The sequence below is a fragment of the Salmo trutta genome, chromosome 15 (genome assembly GCF_901001165.1).
Source record: "Salmo trutta chromosome 15, fSalTru1.1, whole genome shotgun sequence".
NCBI classification, from domain to species: Eukaryota; Metazoa; Chordata; class Actinopteri; order Salmoniformes; family Salmonidae; genus Salmo; species Salmo trutta.
In genome coordinates, this window is record NC_042971.1 from 25,270,121 (window position 1) to 25,294,471 (window position 24,351).

Consider the following 24,351-nt stretch of genomic DNA (forward strand, 5'->3'; position numbering starts at 1 on the left):
TGGGTGCTTGACTGGAGTTGTTAGGACAGAACGCTCGGATCAACCCTTAAAGAGATGGGTGGGGCTAAAGCTTAAGAGGGTGTGAACGATTCTGAATGGGTGTAGACAAAGAAGAGCTCTCCAGTAGGTACCAAAACATGCAAAGGCCATTTTCTCTAAAGTTTATCAACATTTCCTCAAATGTAGTGTATGATATACCATTTTGTAGCTCTGTGTCTCTGTTTTTATCTAATGTAAAAAACACAATTTCTGATTTTGCTACATTAGACTGAATCAAGGCGGTCGGTCACATTCATTATTTCCAGCACCAAACCAGCGTCTACATACACTACCGTTCAAAAGTTTGGGGTCACTTGTTTTTGAAAGAAAAGCACATTTTTTTGTCCCTTAAAACAACATCAAATTAATCAGAAATACAGTGTAGACATTGTTAATTTTGTAAATGACTATTGTAGCTGGAAACGGCAGAATTGTTATGGAATATCTACATAGGCGTACAGAGGCCCATTATCAGCAACCATCACTCCTGTGTTCCAATGCACGTTGTGTTAGCTAATCCAAGTTAATAATTTTAAAAGACTAGTTGATCATTAGAAAACCCTTTTGTAATTATGTTAGCACAGTTGAAAACTGTTGTCCTGATTAAAGAAGCAATAAAACTGGCCTTCTTTAGACTAGTTGAGTATCTGGAGCATCAGCATTTGTGGGTTCGATTACAGGCTCAAAATGGCCAGAAACAAATAACTTTATTCTGAAATTTGTCAGTCTATTCTTGTTCTTGCCAAGAAACTGAAGATCTGGTATAACACTGTGTCTGGTATTACACTGTATAACACTTGGCAATTTCTCGCATGGAATAGCCTTCATTTCTCAGAACAAGAATAGACTGACAAGTTTCAGAAGAAAGTTATTTGTTTCTGGTCATTTTGAGCCTGTAATCGTGCTTTTCTTTCAAAAACAAGGACATTTCTAAGTGACCCCAAACTTTTGAACGGTAGTGTATGTGAAAATGGCGCGTTTCTATGATCTGTGGTTAAAAAGATACAAGAAAAAGTTTTTAAAAAATGCCTTGGCAGCAGCTAAAAGGGATCCCTAATAAATACAAAATCTCATAGCATTTGAAAATCAATGTTTTTGAAATGTTTTAACTTAGGGTGATGTCATCGGGTATAATTATTTACTTTACATATTTTTTCTACAAAACTTAAAAAAGCAGCGTTTTCACACTGTTATTGTGTTGGAGATAATGAAAATGAAGTTGAAAAGTGGTGGATTTTCCCTGTTGGTCTAAGGCTGACATTGAGGTAGGGTAAACTGCTCCTAGATCTGCAGTTAGGTCTAGCCTATACTTTAAACTCTTATAACAATGTTTGTTTGGAAGTGCATTTGACTTAAGACAAATAAAATTTCTGCAAGGAATTTTCAATTGATTACTTACATTCTAATCCATTTCCTTAATTGACTGAAATAAAAACTGCTTTGACCCCAACCCTGAGCTGACAACTAGTGGTGTACTGACCTGTTGGCTCTCCTGGTACGATGGTGGAGGAACGCTCTGAGTGGCCATCATTGTTAGTGCTGGGGACACATGTTGCATCATGGGACAGATTCACATGGAGACCTGCAGGGGGACACAAACACACATAGTGTTAAGAGTACATTATCGCCTCATGAGTGGCGCAGTGGTCTAAGGCTGTGCCACTAAAGATTCAGGGTTCGAGTCCAGACTCTGTCGCAGTCGGCTGCGACTGGGAAACCCATGGGGCGGCGCACAATTGGCCCAGCGTCGTCCGGGTTAGGGGAGGGTTTGGCCGGCAGGGATGTTCTTGTCCCATCGCGCACTAGCGACTCCTGTGGCGGGTCGGGCGCAGTGTCAAGGGTTGTGCATTGTGTCAAGGGTTGTGTTTTGGAGGACAGACGGCTCTTTACCTCATCGCTGCAAATGAGACAAGACTGTAACTACCAATTGGATACCATGAAATTGGGGTGAAAAAGGGGTACAAAAATGTATAATAAATAAATGAGTACATTATCATTTAAACATCAGGTGTTGGTCTCCTGAGTGGCGTAGCGGTCTAAGGCACTCTGAGTGCAAGAGGTGTCACTACAGTCACTGGTTTGAATCCAGGCTGTATCACATCCAGCTGTGATTGGGAGTCCCATAGGGTGGCGTACAATTGGTGCAGCGTCGTCCGGGTTAGGGGAGGGTTTGGCCGGCAGGGATGTTCTTGTCCCATCGCGCACTAGCGACTCCTGTGGCGGGTCGGGCGCAGTGCACGCTGACACGGTTGCCAGGTGTACAGCGTTTCCTCCGACACATTGGTGCGGCTGGCGTCTGGGTTAGGTGGGCATTGTGTCAAGGGTTGTGTTTTGGAGGACAGACGGCTCTTTACCTCATCGCTGCAAATGAGACAAGACTGTAACTACCAATTGGATACCATGAAATTGGGGTGAAAAAGGGGTACAAAAATGTATAATAAATAAATGAGTACATTATCATTTAAACATCAGGTGTTGGTCTCCTGAGTGGCGCAGCGGTCTAAGGCACTCTGAGTGCAAGAGGTGTCACTACAGTCACTGGTTTGAATCCAGGCTGTATCACATCCGGCTGTGATTGGGAGTCCCATAGGGTGGCGTACAATTGGACCAGTGTTGTCCGGGTTTGGCCGGGGTAGGCTGACATTGTAAATAAGAATTTGTTCTTAACTGACTTGCCTAGTTTAAAAAATATATATATAAGAAGTGGCTAATTGCTGGTCCAGGGTCAGGCGCTGTATTCATAAAGCATCTCAGAGTAGGAGAGCTACAGTTATGCTTTTGAGACCATGATGAATAAGACTATATTGACGGGGCAGACATGATCCTAGATCAACACTCCTACTCTGGGAAGTGTTATGAACACCCAGGTATTTACCTAATCAGAGGAAGGCCCTAAAAATTGTCAAGGACTCCAGCCACCCCAGTCATAGACTGTTCTCTCTACTACCACACGGCAAGCGATACCGGAGCGCCAAGTCTAGGTCCAAGAGGCTTCTAAACAGCTTCTACCCCCAAGCCATAAGACTCCAGAACATCTAATCAAATGGCTACCCAGACTATTTGCATTGCCCCCCTCCACCCCCTCTTTTACGCTGCTGCTACTCTCTGTTATTATCTGTGCATAGTCACTTTAATAACTCTACCTACATGTACATATTACCTCAATTACCTTGACTAACCGGTGCTCCCGCACATTGACTCTGTACCGGTACCCCCTGTATATTGTTATTTTACTGCTGCTCTTTAATTACTTGTTCCTTTTATTTCTTATTCTTTTTCATATTTTTTAAACTACATTGTTGGTTAGGGGCTTGTATTTAAGTATTTCACTGTAAGGTATTGTTGTATTCGGCACATGTGACTAATAACATTTGATTTGATTGATTTTTAAAGTATCTGTGACTAACAGATGCATATCTGTATTCCCAGTCATGTGAAATCAATAGATTATGGCCTAATTTATTTATTTCAATTGACTGATTTCCTTATATGAACTGTAACTCAGTAAAATCTTTGAAATTGTTGCATGTTGAGTTTATATTTTTGTTCAGTATACATAGAAACGCACCAAGCATGGTAGAAGTGAAAGTAGCACGGATAAACCACCCACTAAAGCTGACACTACCTGGTATGAAGGTCCTGGATGGCAGGAAGCTTTGCCCCAGTGATGTACTGGGCCGTTCGCACTACCCTCTGTAGTGCTTTGTGGTCAGAGGCCGAGCAGTTGCCATACTAGGCAGTGATTAAACCAGTCAGGATGTTCTCAATGGTGCAGCTGTAGAACCTTTTGAGGATCTGAGGACCTATGGCAAATCTATTCAGTCTCCTGAGGGGGAATAGGTTTTGTCGTGCCCTCTTCATGACTGTCTTGGTGTGCTTGGACCATGTTAGTGTGTTGGTGATGTGGACGTCAAGGAACTTGAAGCTCTCAACCTGCTCCACTACAGCCCCGTCGATGAGAATGGGGGCGTGCTCGGTCATCCTTTTCCTGTAGTCCACAATCATCTCCTTTGTCTTGATCAGGTTGAGGGAGAGTGCGTGGATCAGAAAACCAGTATCTGGTGTGAAACCATTTGCCTCATGCAGCGTGACACATCTCCTTCGCATACAGTTGATCCAGAAAATGATTAACTTGCTGTACAGTATGTAAAATGCATCTTGTGTGGAGAATGAGTGCACAGCAGTTGTCTGGTTTATTATTGCACCAGACAACTGCCAGGTGCTGCTATGATCTCTATCTCTGTCTCTCTCTCGTAAAATGCTAAACTACATAGCACCTCACAAAGTGCAAAAGTAATGCACAAATGGACCTACAACAGATGCAACATCACAGAACAGGTGACATTATAATAACACTTAACAAGATAACATAATAAGGGATCAGTGCCCTTGTTTTCCCCATGTAGTGGATGGTAGGTTGTAGTTATGAAACCAAGCCAACCAGTGTCCAATTAAAGCTCCAGTCAGTGGACTAATTGCTATTGTCCAGAACTGGAGGAGTCCCGCAGGGTTGTGTACTGTACCTGATGGAGTTATAGGGTCTCTGGAGTTAACACACACACATGCACACGCAAGAAAACACATACACGTGCGCACACACACACACACACACCACACACACAGACACTATTCCCATGTAAAGCACAACATCAGTGAAACAGCATGTATAGTCATGAGAATGAAGGTCCCTTTGGATGGTAGGGTATGAATCACATTAATTGCTGGTGTGGTTACAGGAAGAATGGGAGTGGTACTGTGGACTAGATGATACAGTATTTGTCATGCTTACTAAGAAGTCTGAACTTGGCAGATATAATTGTTAACAGCCAGAGAGGTCTAGGAGTTAAATCAGATTGAAATTGTGAGTCATACTAAAACAAGGCTAGACACAAGGAGTCGCATTGGACTGAACCATTTCAACTCTATTTTACAGGCAGAAAGGGCAAAAACAGGGCACAAATACCCATGCTTCCATGCAAATAACTGTGACATTGTAAAATGTACTTTAACAAACAGCCATACAGATGTAGGATCTTAATTTGAGCCAGTTTGCCACAGTAGGAACATATTCTTGCAGCAGCATGAAATGTGAATTATTATGTGGATTATAATCACGCTTAATGGACATTTTTGTAGGGGTTGATACATGTTTCCTAAGGGAAAATCAAATATATTACAAACTTCAGAAGCATTTTTAAACCTCAAATACACTACAAGTTTAAAATGTCCTGCATTACAGGAAAGATCTTCTGCAACAGGGTGGTCAAATTAAGATCCTACATTTGTATATTATACCCAGTCACCATTTCCATAAAGAATTCCTCTGCTCTACTCTGAATAGAAACAGTGTCTTTGAGTTTGAGGGGATACAAGTGCACAAGACAGCACAAGGACCCAGACAGCCAGACATTAGAGCAAGTGATGTGAACGGCTTCTCATCTCTCCCCCAGACACAGACAAGGAGACACAGATGACGGGCGTGCTCCACCAGTGAGCTCATCCCATCCTATCCTAGGACCCGGCCTGGCACCAACGTGTGTGGAAAAGTGCCCCGGGAGGCTCTAAAACACAACCACCCGTCAACTCAGCCAGCACCCCACATAACTCAACACAACATCTTGCTAATGATATTATTAACCCTCTATCGACACCTATGTCCTCCAAATGGTTCGCATCTCACCTCACATCTTCTAAGGCATTTTTGTACAACCACCCCCAGAATGGATCCTGGCTCTGAAATTTTAGTTAATCTGACGAGCTCTGGTCCAAATCATACAAATTGAGGATGATGGGTGTGTGTGAGTGTGATTTGTATACTGATTTCTCTTCCTGGCTTGTGTTCTCGTTCCAAGTGGTATCACCTAAAAGGTATGTCCCCTTTTATTTGTCCTCATTTTAATTGCAAATGCAGGGTTGGTAATTAAATGGAAAATTACACAGTAGGAACATAATCTTGCAGCAGCAGGAAATGTGAATTATTATGTGGATTATAATGAGGGTAGCCTAGTGGTTAGAACATTGGGCCAGTAACCAAAAGGTTGCTGGATCGAATCCCTAAGCTGACAAGGTAAAAATCTGTCGTTCTGCCCCTGAACAAGGCAGTTAACCCATTGTTCCCCAATAAACCGTCATTGTAAAATAAGGTCTAGTTAAATAAAGGTTTAAATAAATAAAAAATAAAACAAATTTAAAGACTAAAAGATAAAGCAATTATTGCACAGTATTTTAAGTGGTCTATCAAGTCTCCCATTCCTCAAGGAATGAAGTAGACTACCTAACACAACCACATTACATGCACCCGTAAATACACACACACACACACGTACATGTGCGCACAAACACACACACTCTGGGGGACAACCAAGTGGTCAATTAACAAGACCTGTATTTTTATCAGGTCAAATATAACACCCAAATGGACAACAAAACTTTCCTTGTAGAATGGTAGAGGACACATTTTCCCCTTTCCCAAAGCACCACTGGTCAGTACCAGTAAGTAATTCCACTTTAAGACCCTCCCTGGACCAACTATGAGGAATATGGCTACACCATAAACCACTAAGTACATGCCAGTTGTTTGAGGACCCAATGTAGGAAAGGATATGTGTTTAACAAAGAGCACACCACAAATATTTCCACTCTAAAGTGTACAATTGGCCTACATCATATTGACACAAAGCCTGTCAGTGGCCTAACCACAGTTTGACACCATTACCCTTAGTATTGATAGAAAATCCATATGCGGTTACATTTGTTGTGATTAAGTCCTATACCGTCCACACTTGACTTAATCACATCACATCTTACTGTATACCATCCACACCTTCTCCAATCCAACCCTTTCAGATCTGTGATTACTGAAAGGAAGGCAACAAGGAACGAAAGAAGGATGCATTTCTGAGGTATTCGAACAGGGCCCATGTCTAACTATGTGGCAGGAACGTTAAGTTCGATCGATGAGCCTTAACAGGAGGCCTCCTGCTCCTTGAGAGCCCTGGCTGAGGCAAGGTAAAAAGATGTCATCGATAATTCTTGACATGACCTCGGACAACAATCGTTAGCTCCTGGGTCCGGGCTATTGATGAGGCTGGCTGGGGAGGGGGAAAGCACTACAGTGTCAAAGCTGCTCATGTAGCTGGCTGGCTCTGAATTTCTCGGTTTATGCAAACAGAAAATATTGTCACTCTCTCTCTATCTCGTTTTCTCTAACATTTGCACCCAAACACGTACACACACACACACCACCACACACAAAATACACACACATACACACACACATTCCTGTTCCTCTTTTGATAATACTGAGCCCACCAAAAACAAATACCGTAATTTCCGGACTATTAAGCGCACCTGAATATAAGCCGCACCCACTGAATTCATTATTCTAATTTTTTTTTAACATAAATAAGCCGCACATGTCTATAAGCCGCAGGTGCCTACCGGTACATTGAAACAAATGAACTTTACACAGGCTTTAAAGAAACACGGCTTGTAACAAAAATAAATAGGCTTTAACGAAACACGGCTTGTAACTAAAATAAATAGGCTTTAACGAAACACGGCTTGTAACAAAAAATTCAAAATTTGCAGTAAACAGTAGCCTACCAAGAAAGTCATTGCTCCAGACCAAGCTCCCGTGCAGCAGCTCTATTTCCTTTTCCAACAGCCAGATCAATTGCCTTCAACTTGAAAGCTGCATCATATGCATTTCTCCGTGTCTTTGCCATGATGAGGGTGACAAAATGACTACCGTAATCAGAATGATGGGAAGTTTGAGAGCGCTCGATTTAATCTAAACAGTAAACAAAAAAGTTGTTTGACCTTAACCCGTTCAGCAATTTCATTGGTCTAATGAAAGCTTCATGCCGCCAAAAAACTGAGCACGTCACAGAATGTGTTTTTTGTAATATTTTTTTTTGAAAGCGGGAAAAATCCATATATTAGCCGCGTCATTGTTTAAGCCGCGAGGTTCAAAGCGTGGGAAAAAAGTAGCGGCTTATAGTCCGGAAATTACGGTAGTTAAATAAGAAGTGTTAGTAAGAAATTAGCCAGAATCTTTGAAGTGCAAAGACCTCTCCAGTGACATGTCTGACACACAGCGATTGGGCACTCTTGAACACAGCTCTGCTAGGTTTCCCAGCAAACAGAAAACAGGTGATGCCTGCAGTCAAGGGAATGTGGTCAGATGAGTGTTTACAGCACACACACTTCATCCAAATACTCTCACGAGTGGCTTTACACAAAAGTCGGGTAAGGAAACCATGTGTTTGAGGATGTTGCACGATCCTTTCTAAGCACACACATACTGACAAACTATCAACAGCATAACACAGATTGACTTCAAGATCGATGCCACATATGATTGCTTCATGCTGCACAATGCCAGACTTAGAGACTGACCCCCGTTGGTTTTCTCAGTGTCCGATGTTAAGAACATGTCGGAATATGGCACTTTAATATTGATTTTGTAGTTCTGATTTCAATTGCGCATTGAGGATCATGAAGGAGAAAACCACTGAGAGACTACAACCACAACATTTGCTTGAGCCAAAGGGCTGACCCCTCCCCCCCTTTCCATTTTCTCCATCCCGTTACCGAGTTTCCTGGACATGACCTGGAAATGCAATGAATAACATTTGCTTCGGAGGTGACACGTAGCCCAAATATTATGCATCTTAATGTCCTTAGTCATAGCAATAGCACAGATGAATATGGGTATCCAATTACTGCTCATTCTTAGAGGTAGATTTGCAATGCAAAAGGTAAGAGAAGAGGAGGCCTTGGTGGGTATTCAAAATGTGAGAGAGAAGGGCTTGGTAGGCGGTAATGAGGTTGGGGAAGAGGGCACCACACACACACACACACACACACACACACACACACACACACACACACACACGCGCGCTCACACACTTACAAAATCATACACATTCACACGCACACAAACACACATCCCTTCGGTATAACCAACGTCATGACATATAAGTGGGCACCACACACACATACCCCACACCGTACAGCCCGAGGCCGGTGGGCCCAACAGCGGTCCTCCGGCCTCATAGTTACTTAGCATTCATCCTATTACCATTCGAAAGACACACACACACACATCGACATTCACACACACGCACACACTCATACACACGCACACACACACACACAAAATGTGGGGGTAATACCTCAGAAGCCCAATGTAGATGGTTTTGATGCTGTCGCTTAGTGAAGGATGATCATAGACCTTGTTATAGACATAAGTTCAGCAGAGGTCACTGCACAGATACTGCTGAGGGAGAGACTTGATTTGTTTTGTCTTCACCCCCGATGGTGAAATTGTATCGATGAATCCAGCAAAGAACTGTAGAAGTTAATTAACTCATGTCTGACAAGTTTGCATAGTGCAATAATGTCCATTGAATTTTGGGTAACACTATCTATCAACCGCCTGTTTATAATGCCACATAGTGCAATATAAGGCTTCTTATAAGCATTCATAATAGCTCACAGCTCATTTTAACACCTTTTATGAATGCATTAAGGCTATAGATTCATTCATGCATCAAACAAAAAGCATAATGCATTATAAAGATGAATAGTTCCTTATAAGACCGTATATGAATGCATGAGTGCGTATAATGCAGTTATAAGTCAGGTGACTCACAGAAAGTGTTTCTGAATATTCACCTCCCACCCTTTCATACAAACCAGACAAAATGACCTTGAATGATAAATGCTACTTCCTAGTGACATAGTTCTTTAGTATATTTTGTGATAATGTCCTTCATACAATTTAAATGTGCCACATAAACATAAAAAGCACCCTACCATTTCCCAGGAGTATTTTCCATCCATATACAACAGCATCAGTCGCCCAATCTGACTCCAATTCTTGTTTTCTTTGTATTTATGCAAATGATGGTTTGTATATTACAGATTCAGATGTGATTGCATTCTGTCCTGCTTTTTAAAATTAGATTAAAGATTCGACTATGGATGTTGATGAGACTACAACAGTGTGGTGAAATTTGTGTAATTCCCTAAAGGCGAATGGTTCGCATGCAAATAACCTTATTAGCATATCTAAAAGCTCTTATTATAATTAGGTAGTTTTTTTCTAAATAGGGTACACATTTCCCTGGGATGAAAAGGAGAGGAATATACATGTTTCACACAAAATTGCAAAACCTAAAAAGTGTATAAACTGTATAAAATCTGGATAAAGTGCAGATGCGCGTTCAACAGGGGAAATAATTCACGAACGTTAGCTAACATAAATAATAATAATTTATCAGATTTATATAGCGCCTTTCCACCTACAGTAGGTGCTCAAAGTGCTTTACATAGTCTGAGGGGAAACACTCACCTCTTCCAACACCAATATGTAGCACTCACTTGGGTGATGTATGACAGCCATTTTTTGTGCCAAAAAGCTCAGCACACACCAGCTACCATGGTGGAGAGGTCAGGAGTTATATATGCTTATTAAGAATGAGGGGGTGATTAGGTGGCCATGATGGAATGGGGCCAGGTTTGAAATTTAGCAATGACACCGGGGTTAACACCCATACTCTTACGATAAGTGCCATGGGATTTTGTATGACCACAGAGAGTCAGGACACCCATTTAACATCCCATCCAAAAGAAGGCACCCTACGCAGGGCAATTTCCCCTTCACTGCCCTGGGGCATTGGGATCTCCTTAGACCAGAGGGATGAGTTCCCCCTACTGGCAACAACACGTCTGCCACGCTGATCCTCAACACTGGGGCCCCTCAGGGGTGTGTACTTAGTCCCCTCCTGTACTCCCTGTTCACCCACGACTACGTGGCCAAACACAACTCCAACACCATCATTAAGTTTGCTGACGACACAACAGTGGTAGGCCTGATCACCGACAACGATGAGACCGTGTGGTGCCAGGACAACAACCTCTCCCTCAATGTGAGCAAGACAAAGCAGCTGATCGTGGACTACAGGAAAAGGATGGCCGAACAAGCCCCCATTAACATCGACGGGGCTGTAGTGGAGCGGGTCAAGAGTTTCAAGTTCCTTGGTGTCCACATCACCAACGAACTATCATGGTATAAACACACCAAGACAGTTGTGAAGAGGGCACGAAAAAACCTATTTCCCCTCGGGAGACTGAATAGATTTGCCATAGGTCCCCAGATCCTCAAAATGTTCTACAGCTGCACCATCGAGAGAAACCTGACCGGTTGCATCACCGCCTGGTATGGCAACTGCTCGGCATCTGACCAAAAGGCGCTACAGAGGGTAGTGCGTATGGCCCAGTACATCACTGGGGCAAAGCTTCCTGTCATCCAGGACCTATATACTAGGCAGTGTCAGAGGAAAGCCCAAACAATTGTCAGAGACTCCAGTCACCCAAGTCATAGACAATTTTCTCTGCTACCGCACGGCAAACGGTACCGGAGCGCCAAGTCTAGGACCAAAAGGCTCCTTAACAGCTTCTACCCCCAAGCCATAAGACTGCTGAACAATTAATCAAATGGCCACCAGACTATTTACATTGACACTCCCCCCCCCCATCTATTTGTTTTGTACACTGCTGCTACTCGCTGTTTATTATCTATGCATTGCCACTTCACCCCTACTTACATGTACAAATTACATCAACTAACCTGTACCACCGCACATTGCCTCGTTATTGTAATTTTATTGTGTTACTTTTTAGTATTTTTTACTTTAGTTTATTTGGTAAATATTTTCTGAAGTCTTTCTTGAACGGCACTGTTGGTTAAGGGCTTGTAAGTAAGCATTTCACGGTAAGGCCTACACTTGTTGTATTCTGAGCATGTGACAAATAAAGTTAGATTTTTTTATTTGAACACCACTTCCAGCAGAGTCGATCCTGGATGGTCTCCCATCCAGGATCGACTCTGCTTAACTACAGAGGCAAGCCAGCAGTAGGTTGCAGGGTTAACCTAAAAAGGTTTGCCACTGTTATTTGACAGATACAGTAGATCAAAGGTCTATTTGTTTCTTCAGTGGCAAAGCTTATAGGGAAAATGTAATATAATATTGGAATATCTAGCAGGTGAACTACGGTATGAGAATAATTTCATTCCAGAGCTCTGTTGATGACACCAATCAAAATAGGCAGATTATTCCAGAGTAGATTGCCATTTTCAATCAAACTTCCTGTGCACCGAAAGACATTAATGCATTAGCCAGCCTAATAAAGACCATCTATGGTGTTCTTTGTGTATTGACATTATTTTCCAGGTGAATTGGAAAACATTCAACCTATATGTTCCTTTCTGTTTTGAAACATTTAGGTATGTTTTTTCCTCTCTCCCTTCCTCCCTTACAGACTTTCAAATCCAGTCAAACAGCACTTTGAGGGACTTCCATTTGGAGATCTTCAGTGCATCCTCCTACACACCACATAGCTTTCATTCTGTGAGTTGTGCTAAGCCGGCTCTGAATGTACCAGCATCTTGATGTTATTAGCCCGATGCAGGGCCGAGCAGGCAGCGTGTCCCGCGGTTGACACACAGCAGTCGCATTTCCTCCCTAAGCTGATAAAAATCGGAATATTTAAGGCTGAAAATTCTGCCTGAAATTGGAACTCCTGAGCTCGGCGAGAGGAGCGTAATCTTCAAAAGTTTGCTGTCTTCAAATCGTTTCCATGGCCCTCTCTCTTCTTCTTCTACTCTCATGTTCATAGGCGATACGCCGGTTGTAACATTGTGTGGCTTATCTGCTATTGCATCTGCAAGGCCGTTTTAAAATGGATACCTCCTTATCGGTGGACGTGTGAGTGAGCGAGGCCACAACTTTAGGTGGTGGTTGTGGTACATGACAAATACTGTAACTGAGTGACATGGATGGTGTAATACACGTGGGCCCTACCTCAGATGAATCATGTACAAGCCTGTCCTGCTGTTCAAGCTTAATAATTTAAAAAATATCCATCATTGCCACGGTTGTCGTAAGAACGGGACCAAGGCGCAGCGTGTGTAGCGTTCCACATCTTTATTCCAAAGTGAAACGTCGCAAAACAAAATATATCAATAAACGAACAACGAAACGTGACTACGTGGTGCACAAACACAAAACAATATCCCACAAACACAGGTGGGAAAAATAGCTACTTAAATATGATCCCCAATTAGAGGGAACGATTACCAGCTGCCTCTAATTGGGAACCATACCAAAACACCAACATATACATTTTAAACTAGAACACCCCCTAGTCACGCCCTGACCTACTACACCATAGAGAAAAAAGGGCTCTCTATGGTCAGGGCATGCCAATCATATACATTTTTAACATTGAATGTGATTCAACCAGTGGCGGTCGGTGTCATTTAAGATATAAAAATAAATATGGGCCTTTTTTCTATTACATCATATTGGATGACTGTCATTCATATTCCATTCACCCAGCTCAATTTAACATCCATAGGTTTAGGCTACTAGATGATACTCAAATTTTCCCTTTACCCATCATGAGGTTGCTACAATCTAGCCTACAAATAAAAGTTTACAACGTAGGTGCACAGGTCGAGAGAAATTAGAGTAATTTACCGCCTTGCACACTCTTGCCTGAATCTAGCTGATCTAGGGTGTAATCATTAGTCCAACTGTTGCAAACTAGTTTATATTGGACAAATTCAGGTATGATTATCCCCATTTCGTTCCGTTTGCTTCTGTTTAAGAAAAGTTTTTCAACAGAATCAAAACACTCCTGATCACACGCAAACACAGAACTAGCAGCCAAATATAAACCCCATGATCACTGTGCTCACTGTATATATAATTCCTTCTCGCATCTACACTCTCTCCTCCTCTCACCTTTTCCCTTCACTTGTGGACTTCAGTGCACAATACAACAACTGTCTGTGAACAGGCAAACAAAAAAAATCCAAGCCAAACTTTTATACCATAACCGCTAACCACAGCCTACATCGTTGTCACCATATTAAGGTCATAGTCAACATATAGTAGCTACTAGAACTAATGCGCTAGTAAACCTGATACAATCATGCAGTACAGTATTCAGCAAGCAGTTTAGCAGTTACACCGGCAGGCCTCGGTGGCAATAAATTAATAAAGCCAAAAGCTTACCTTGACTTGGAAGAGTTCCAGTGTTGGATAGCATTAGACAGCTAGCTAACATAGCATCCCTCTCTGTTTTAACAGGGTATTTGAGTAGGCTAAACTAGTTAGCTAAGTAAGTGAAAGTGAAAGTAAAAAATATACATGCTACGAAACATAGTTAGCTCTCTCTGTCTTTAATTTGTTCAAAAATGTTCAACTATTGTATTTTTCACTCTTTTTGTCAACTACTCACCACATGTTATGCACTGCAGTGCTAGCTGTAGCTTATGCTTTCAGTACAAGATTAATTCTCTGACCTTTTGATTGGGTGGACAACGTGTCAGTTCAAGCTGCAAGAGCTCTGATAGTTTGGAGGAAGTCCTCTGGAAGTTGTCATAACTAGTGTGTAAGTCTATGGAAGGGGTCTCCTAGGTTTCACTTGTTTCACTTTTTTATTCACGATAAAAATTGCTGTTTTCCCAACACCTCGGCTCATCCACTGGCTTAAAAAAAATCAGTCTGGGATCTTAAGCACTTACAAATTCATAAGATATTGTACAATACGAATTGGAATTTGTAACACATCAGCAGTAACATATTCTACAAAATGGATGATGTAGTACACAATTGTGCACAATTTTCTGGGACCCGTTTTGCCTTGAGCAGTACTTTCAAAACTCCTGTCGGAAATTATACAAAATCAAGGTTGACATGAGTTAAATGAACGGCCAGTGCCATGCCATGCCATGCCCTGCTTGGTACCACCGGAGGGTGAAGGCACATTGTGTAGAGGTATTGGCAGGCATGTGGCAGTGGAGGGGAAGATTAAGAGCACCTAGTCATCTGCATGCAGAGGATTCCATCTCTCTATCCTCCTTCCATCCCTCTATCCCTCCCCCCTACAAAGGACAAGCGACGGGGAATATTTGAGGAGAGCGGCGGGGGGCTAATGAGTGGAGGGATTATCAGGTGTGTGGGGGGATGTAGAGGAGGTAGAATGGTTGGGATGCGCAGCTTTGATTGTCAGCAGATTCCTGGTGGAGAGGGTTTGAGGCCCCCTCGTCAGGGTCTGGATGAGCCGCCGAGGGGGGTCAGACTATTATAGCAGGTGGAGGAACCAGGGCAAGGTGGATGACATGTGTGGAGGCGGTAGGGAGAAACACCTTCACCCCATAAGGGTGTTCGTAGGCAACGTGTGGTTGGACCCATGAGGAAACCGAAGGGTAAACAATGCTTGGTTGAGCTTAATGAGAGATTGGTCCACAAAGTCTAAAAACTGTCTGAAAGATAGCTAAGCTACTGAATATGCTAGCTAATTGAGATCCAGTTCATGCATGCTCCCTTCAAAATGACTGAAAAGTGAACAACTATTATCCATATATACAGTTTCATTCCCTGCAACAATGAACCTCTCCCCTCATTTTCTCTCTTAATCAAGATGTACTTTTTCTGTAAAATGGAAATCTGATAACTGTCCCCAACCATTCCCAAGGGCCTGGTAATTACGATATCACTTGCTGATACCAACAAAAAAAAACACAATTCAAACGATCACAGTGGGTATGCCATAAAGTTGAAGAAAGAAAACAGTGACAGGGGCACTTGGAGAGCATGGAGAGCCATCTAGAACACAAACCAGGCAGTGGGGAAGAAAGAGACAATAAAAAGTAGGCCAGAGCTCTGAAATGAGAGGGGCGAATAATGAGGGAGACGCTGGTGTTTGCTGCTCTTGGCACCGACAGCTGATGTTTGTCTTTGTGTCGGGGAAGGAGCCCAGCCGAATGGAATCCTTGGAAACACCAAACAATCCAATATTACATTTCCTCTCTCAAATGCCACAGGGAGCGGAGGGGAGCTTGTGTGGGGTGATGAGGGAGAGAGGGGGAGTGAGAAAGCCAGAACTAGAGAAAAAGAGAGAAAGGGAGTGTGAGAAAGGAAGAGACACAAGTAGATTAAGAAAGAGAGAGAAGGTAAGAGATGAAAGGAGCCAGATGGAGATAAAGAGAGAGAGGAGAGAGCAGCCAACACCAGAGAGAACAGAGACATTGGGGACTCAGTATTACCAATGCTGTTTTAAAATGGGAAAAAATAGAAAATGCACAGCTATCAGGAGCCAGCGATTAGAACTGAACAGGCAAGTTGCTGCAGGTGCATCAACAAGTCCCTTTGATATTTTAAGTAGAAATTGTGCACAAATGTAGCATTTTAAAAGCCTGTTATATTAAATAAAGTTCCCTTTAATATAGACCACATGGAAAAATCAGCCCCAGCCAAAAGGACATCTGGAGTGCATTAGAGCGCTGAGGACATTGGATCTCCCCCGAGCGGCAAGGCTGGATGGGTGGCCCACTGCAGACCCATTTTAGCAACAGGCCCGGCCCTTTGTGATTGATAGGGGGCCTGCCTGGAGGAGTCCCCGCACACTTAACACTCACACACACCGCACATGCCACACACTGCACACACTAAACACTCAAGTACAACATACTTCATACGCCACATTATATGTCGTAGGGTTCATACATGTAGTGTAAATGTAGTATTATATTTATCACTCACATAAGTGAACACTGCAAATGTCAGAAAGTGTGACGTTAATACTCATGGGCACATTGCACACAGTTAACACTTTTAGAGTGTTGCACATATCACTCATTGCTAGATTCCTGAACTCTCAAAACTCATGCACGCACCACAACACAAATAACTTGAAAGAATTTGACAGTATTATTATAAAAATTATTCGACAGATTCTTCACAAAGTTGCTACACTTCATTTTGCAGTCTCAATCTAAATTATACTGCACATAGAGACATTTTCTGTTCACAAGCAAACATCACGTTCAAGGGATGCACGCGTATCCTCACATCAAAAGCCCTGTAGCAGTATAGCTATATACTGATGTCGGGAACTTGACAAACTTAACAGTGAGTGAATGATGACCATGAAAACACACAAGACTGATGGGTATAGCTATGCTCAATAAGTATATTATTCTAGTTCTATTGGTGATATTTTACCTTGCCTCGCTATCTTGCTAGCTAATCAATCCTCCGATGACAGCTGCCATGTTGTAGGCGCTAACCATCTGACTATGTATTTGTTAACTTGCAGCCCTTGCAGAAAAAACATGCATTTCACGTGAACACATGGGAGGTGTTCCAAAAAAACATCTTTCCATTTGATCACATGATCTTATGTGAAGTTAATGTGATAGAAAATACAAGTGAAAACGTGAATCACATGTGAAGTGTTCCAAAAACAGATGTATTCACCTGATTTCACATTGATTGATTTAACGTGAAATCAGGTGAAATTCACATTAAATGAATTTTCCACATGTGAAATAATGTTTTTTCTGTAAGGGAGAAGCTGCATCTGAAGCCTTCCCTGTAGCTCAGTTGGTAGAGCATGGTGTTTGTAACACCAGGGTTGTGGGTTCGATTCCCACGGGGGGCCAGCACAGAAAAAAAATTATGAAATGTATGAAATTGTATGAAATGTATGCATTCACTACTGTAAGTCGCTCTGGATAAGAGTGTCAACTAAAATGTAAATGTAAGTTGTATTCAATCCAATGTAAACAAGCCCCTTTCTGATGTCTTTTAACAATGAGGCTGAGAAATGGGTCTATACTCTTGACTAGAACTTGGGGGATCATCATTCTCTCCATATGGAAGCAATGTGAAATGATGTTGAGAAACAACATACAATTGCTTCACTTCCAGATCATCAAAGCATTGCTTAAAGCATAATCTATGTTAGTTATCCTTAAGATATTTTTAATATAGTGTGTATATGTCTTCCCTATACATTTTCATTATTCTTGACAGTGAGAAAATAATCATTTTTTCAAAAAGTTCAAAAGGATCCCCTCATTTCAAAGAAATTGCCATCACTTGATTTGCCATTTCAAATCAATTGCACCATCGGCCCAATTCACAGGAACTTCTCAGTGGCGTGCCACACACCACACAGACGAGGTTGATCCATATTTCACGTTTGAATATAAGATGGAAATGAAAGAGGGGGGGCAGATCAGCCTCCATGCCAGAAGATGGGGGGAGAGGCAGACCGAGACAGACCGAAAAGAAAGGGAAGAAACAGGCGACATTTAGAGTAAATGGCATCCAAAACCCTCTCCAATTATCTTTGCCAGCCACGCCAGCGAGACTGACTTAATTAAAATGACTTGAGAGGGAGGGGAGCGAAAGGAGCCGGCAGTGATTGAGGGGGCAAGGCGGGTATGTATCAGCGGCGAGCACAAAGCTTGGGCGTCGGGCGACTGCCGACCACACTCCCTTTTCAATTCTGACATCAAAAGAAAATAAAGAAATCATAATAAAAAAGAGAGGCCCTTGCCGTTTGGAGCCATGTAATTGCACTATTCAAATCCAATGTTTTTATCATCGTTCAGATATTCTATAGAAGAAATGTATTTATACAAAAAAAGGACAGAATAAAACTGATTTTATTCTCCCTCCAAATCCCCCATAATCCTGTTGTCTTTCTGAGGCTGCCTCTGACGGTGACCTTTTTGCAGGGAGCCTGTTACCATAGAAACCCCTCCATTCTTTGTGAATTTCTGTCACCATTTAGTCAAAAGTGGTGACCTTAAGGTAAATAACAAGCATTCTGTTCCCCTCGTCTAAATCAAGTGTTGTTTGTGTGTCTTACTTTCCATATCGAGCTGCAGGTGAAGCGTGAGGGCCTCTTCATTTAGAACAGAACAATAATCTTCTGACAATTGTTCATGTACCATAACAATAGACGATTGGATTCGCAATTTCCTTTTGTCTTAAACTGATTTATGATTATCAGAATGTCCAGGCCAAGTGTTTCTCCTTCCCGTTAAAGTGAAGCCCTGATCAGCAGATACAGTGGCTCAAGTGGCACCGCATCTTGGTTAACACCTGTTACTCTTTCTGTTACTGTTTCTATTGTCTCCTCTGCTGATTTGAATCTTAGCTCTATTAAACAAAACCCTACTTAGAGATTTTGTATAGAAGGATGGTGTGTGGAAGTTTTATTCTAAGGTTTTTGTATGACCACAAACATAGACTCAAATTCACAGGTTGATGGCCATTGCCTACCACAGTGTAAATAACTTGGATGTGGTCTGCAGTTTGAGACTACAGTGTAACTGTTAGAGCAACAAACTTATCTCAACCAGCTGAATTCAAACAAAATAAACGTACTTACATAAAAAGCTATGTTTATTGAACTACAACGTATTATGAAAGAGCATGACTTTTCTTGGAATAGAGCTTGCTCAGTGCAGTGTTTAACATAACAAAAATACGTTCTGGCAAAGGGATCAGGTTTTTGTTCTAATCACCACTGGTCAGAGTGTCGTATACAAGCCGGCACCCAATAAGTTAAAAAAATTACGTTCTGCATATAGTGTTTCAGTCATTCAAACACTGCCTCACTGCTTGTGGGGAATGCCTGAGCTAGGTGGGGGTTGAAGAGAGAGAGAAAGAGAGAAGGAAGGGTGGGAAGGAGGAGGAGGGGGTTGGGTTAACATGACAACCGCTGTTTTGGCCGGGCTAAAACCAAGCCTCTCTCTCACCCCTCCCTCCCTCCTCTCCTCATCCTCTTTTCCTCCTTGCTCTCCCTATCTCTCAATCCCTCCTTCCTATTCAGCTCTCACTCTTTCTCCCTCTCTCCGTCTCCCCACTCGGGGAGAGTCGCATTCCCCTGTGTTGAGCTCAGAGGCGAGCTGGAGCGCAACTCTCCTCTCAGTGGCAGGATTGTTCTCAGGGCTCTAGATCCTCCTCCGGTTGCCGTGGAGACCTCCATACCACAGCACTGACCCTGGAGGTTTGGGTCTGTTTTCCTCCAAGCGGGAGATTCTGGCAGCTGGAGGACAGCTGTTACTACCAGGGCCAGGCGTCAATCGGCTCCAGGCCTACAACCACCCACAACAAACACTGGGTACACACACACTGAGTACACTGTCTTGTGTTGATGTAGTAAATCTTTTCTTAATCCTATTTTCTTAAAACTGCATTGTTGGTTAAGGGCTTGTAAGTAAGCATTTCACAGTAAGGTCTACACCTGTTCTATTCGGTGCATGTGACAAATACAATTTGATTTGAAACATTGAAATGTTCAATTGTCTTTTGAGGATGAAACAGATGCATCTTGTAATTGGGTTGTCTTTTGTGCAAATCACAATTTCTCACTTAATGTGAATGGACTTAATGGCGACAGAATGGAGCAAAGTCAGATTAGAAGCTAATGTTCAGTACACAGTATACATTACACACTGGGTCTAAATGCTCCTGTAGGTGAACACTATTCGCTGTGTAATAGATTTTGGCAGGACCCTCTTACAGAGGAGTCAAAAGGCACATTGAGCTGAATCCCACAGCAGGACAACTGTAGCGGCATTAAGATGGTGCAGATGATTAAAGTATGGGCAACTGATCCTCAACTGCAAGCTGCAATGTAGCTATTCCTATAGGGGTTCTCCAAAATGGTGGACCAGCTTCACATGCATACCAAGGGCAGACGAGGGCATGTTCATATCTATTGCATGGGCATCACTACCACATACATACTGTATACTGTACATGTCTGGGTTGGAAAACATCTCAACACATGATGCATCACATTGCTGTATATCGGCAGTGATTGGCTCTCACTCATCTCTACTCCATTCATTGCTGCTGAAAAAGCTATTCTTGTAGCACTTGCATGCCCTCTTACTGAGTTGAGTACTTTCCTTGTTTCTGAGTGCATCAAGCACTGCCATATCCCACACTGCACAGAAGCATGAATACTACCCCAATCTCAGTGCAGCACTTTGAATGCTTTAACTGGGTATAACATCTATGTCTGTTAGTTTCACCAGTACTCTTTTTGAAATGAGTTAATATATAAGTTAGTATCTATTGTACACATAGGTGATGAAAACATAAACTGTAATATTAGACTTGGTATTGATCTGCTTAACATCCCAGAGGTAGATGATTGCAAGTGAACATTTTTTTTTCTTTTGTTAAGTGCTACATTATTCAAGCCAAGAATACATTTTAACAACAATGACATACAAACATTCTGAAGAAAACAAACATTTTACTATTATTCAAATACTACAACAAGTCTAGAAGACTTCCTATAAAACCTTCCACCCTTCAGGCCTGCCTTATCTTTCAACAACGCTCCAACATTTGTCTCTTTCTCTTGTATGTATGTTTTGCAGGGATGGGATAGGAGTTGATGGCGAGGTTCGAGTTATAGAGAGTTTTGCTGCTTCTTTTTTCTTACCAGGGTAAAAAAAGTGCATGTAGCGAGCTACGTTGCAGAGTCTTTCGGCTCTTCCTCTCCATCTGTTTTGTTTTCTTTCCATCGTCCCTTTTTGATGAGCTGGGTCTTCAGTCCCCCCAATAAAATCCCATTGGCTCTTAATGAAGTCGGGCTCGCAGCCTCTCGGCCTCACCTCATTTAGCACGATTGTCTGGTGGCCATTGGCATGGAGGCAATTACAGCCGCGCGGCGAGAGTAATTGGATATGCCGACAGGGGCCCCAAGAAATGGGGAATAAATAAAAAAAATATTCAAACTAATAAGCTTCCATTCAGATGGTGGTATGGAGGAAGGAAGGGGTTGTGGCTAAGTTAAATCAACATAATTAGGGTTGCTGGGTTGGTGGGGAAACGAGAGCAGGGTTGGGTAGCTAGCAGAGTGAGAAGATGAAGGGGTTTCACTAGGGGATGATGGTTGAGATGGCAAGAACGATGGGATGGGAGATGGAGGGGTAGCTAGCGTGCTGCTAACGCTAATGATGAAGGGCATACGGGTGAACTCGAAATTGCCTGGCAAAAAGGTTGCAGGAGTATATATTATAGGCGTACGTCAATTTGTTTTCTTTTTCCGTTTTGACTAAATATGATATTTTTTTGTTACATTATTGAAATGACAGCTAAATCGTTTAATTTCTTAGGAAAATGCCCTTATCCCAGGCGGCACCCTAGGCTCACAGTTTCACAGATTCTCCACTAATACGGCATGATATTTACAGAGGTGCAGGTTCAATTTCTTTCTCTAGGGTATACAGTGCATTCGGAAAGTATTTAGACCCCTTGACTTTTTCCAAATTTTGTTACGTTACAGCATTAGTCTAAAATTGATTAAATAAAAAGTTTTCCCTCATCAATGGGTGTTTCTACAACTTCATTGGAGTCCACATGTGGTAAATTCAATTCATTGGACATCATTTGGAAAGGCACACACCGGTCTATATAAGGTTCCCCAATTCACAGCATGTCAGAGCAAAAACCAAGCCAAGAGGTCGAAGGAATTGTCCGTAGAGATCCGAGATAGGATTGTGTCGAGGCACAGATCTGGGGAAGGGTACCAAAAAATATCTGCAGCTTTGAAGGTCCCCAAGGACACAGTGGCCTCCATCAATCTTAAATGGAAGAAGTTTGGAACCACCAACACTCTTCCTAGAGCTGGCCGCACGGCCAAACTGAGCAATCGGGGGAGAAGGGCCTTGGTCAGGGAGATGACCAAGAACCCTATGGTCACTCTGACAGAGCTCCAGAGTTCCTCTGTGGAGATGGTAGAACCTTCCAGAAGGACAACCATCTCTGCAGCACTCCACCAATAAGGCCTTTATGGTTGAGTGGCCAGGTTGAAGCCACTCATCAGTAAAAGGCACATGACAGCCTGCTTGGAGTTTGAAAAGGCACCTAAAGGACTCTCAGACCATGAGAAACAAGATTATCTGGTTTGATGAAACCAAGATTGAACTCTTTGGCCTACATGCCAAGCGTCACGTCTGGAGGAAACCTGGCACCATCCCTACGGGGAAGCATGGTGGTGGCAGCATCATGCTGTTTTTTAGCGGCAGGGACTGGGATACTAGTCAGGAGCGAGGGAAAGATGAATGGAGCAAAGTACAGAGAGATTATTGATGAAAACCTGTTCCAGAGCACTCAGGACCTCAGACTGGGGCGAACAGGACAACGACCCTAAGCACACAGCCAAGTCTCGGAATGTCCTTGAGTGGCCCAACCAGAGCCCGGACTTGAACCTGATCAAACATCTCTGGAGAGACCTGAAAATAGCTGTGCAGCGACGCTACCCATCCAGCCTGACAGAGCTTGAGAGGATATGCAGAGAAAAATGAGAGAAACTCCCCAAATACAGGTGTGCCAAGCTTGTAGCGTCATACCCAAGAAGCCTTGAGGCTTTAATCGCTGCCAAAGGTGCTTCAACAAAGTACTGAGTGAAGGGTCTGAATACTTAAGTAAATATGATATTTCATTGCTAAAATTTCTACAAACCTGTTTTTGCTTTGTCATTATGGGGTATTGTGTGAAGATTGATGAGGAAAAAAACAATTTAATACATTTTACAATAAGGCTGTAACGTAACAAAATGTGGAAAAAGTCAAGGGGTCTGAATTCTTTCCGAATGCACTGTACATTGGATTTCCTTGTGGGATTGGAAATGGCAGCCCTCACTATTTAATTGTCTGTAAAGACAGTGGGAGGTGTCAGGTGCTTCAACCTAAAATAACCTTAGTTGCTTCATCTGAGAGCGAACATTTCAGATGTAGTCTGTTTAATGAGGTTGGCTTCCATCTCTGAATTGCTATGCTAACCTTGCTATGCATGTGTTAGATACTTCATATGTTAGATACCATTTGGTCAACAGGATACTGTACACAAGGAACTCATGTGAGTCCTAATGGCATTTCTTAAACAGTTGTAAGGACACATCTAAACATAAAACACAAAGCTTTGATTCCAACAATGCTAAATTATCTGTAACTAACATCTACCTTTGAGATGCTAGTCATTGGCCACATGCTAATGCTAAAGCTAACAATACAATTCCCTACCACCATTTATGTTGTCCTCCTTGATAAAAAAGGGGAGAAATGAGAAAGCGGACTTCACACTGGAGAAATGAAATGAATTGAATGAAATGAAAGATCGAGAACATTGGGATCCAGTACTCTTGGCACATGGCGAGCCCCTCTTGGTGCCAGATGCCTGGGCATCTCCCCTGGCTCCCTCCCTCCCCCTCCCTCCCTAAGCTGAGCGACAGGTGGCAGAAACCTGATCACCAAGCACAGGCCTTCACCAGGGGCACCTCCGCCAGAACCGAGCAGCCTACCCACACCCTCCACAATGGGGGTAGAGGTGGCAGAGGACTGGATAGAACCCAACCCAAGAGGGAGTTAGAGGGATGCAGGCAGGGAGTGGGAGAATGGAGGAAGGAGGCGGT

The 24,351-nt window shown here is 42.6% G+C and overlaps 1 protein-coding gene and 1 non-coding gene across 3 annotated transcripts in view; one reads left to right on the forward strand and one right to left on the reverse strand.

Annotated features, from left to right (window-relative positions):
• The window catches only part of LOC115148678 (homeobox protein PKNOX2), a 92,284-nt gene that overhangs the window by 31,997 nt on the left and 35,936 nt on the right, over window positions 1–24,351 (reverse strand). For both annotated transcript variants that reach the window (XM_029690776.1, XM_029690775.1), the window contains exon 3: window positions 1,520–1,621. In XM_029690776.1, the coding sequence (XP_029546636.1) occupies window positions 1,520–1,600 (81 nt within the window). In that variant the 5' untranslated portion in view covers window positions 1,601–1,621. The remainder of the gene's footprint in view (window positions 1–1,519; window positions 1,622–24,351) is intronic.
• Window positions 17,487–17,562, forward strand: trnat-ugu (transfer RNA threonine (anticodon UGU)). Its single transcript has one exon. It is a non-coding gene; the product is annotated as a tRNA-Thr (tRNA).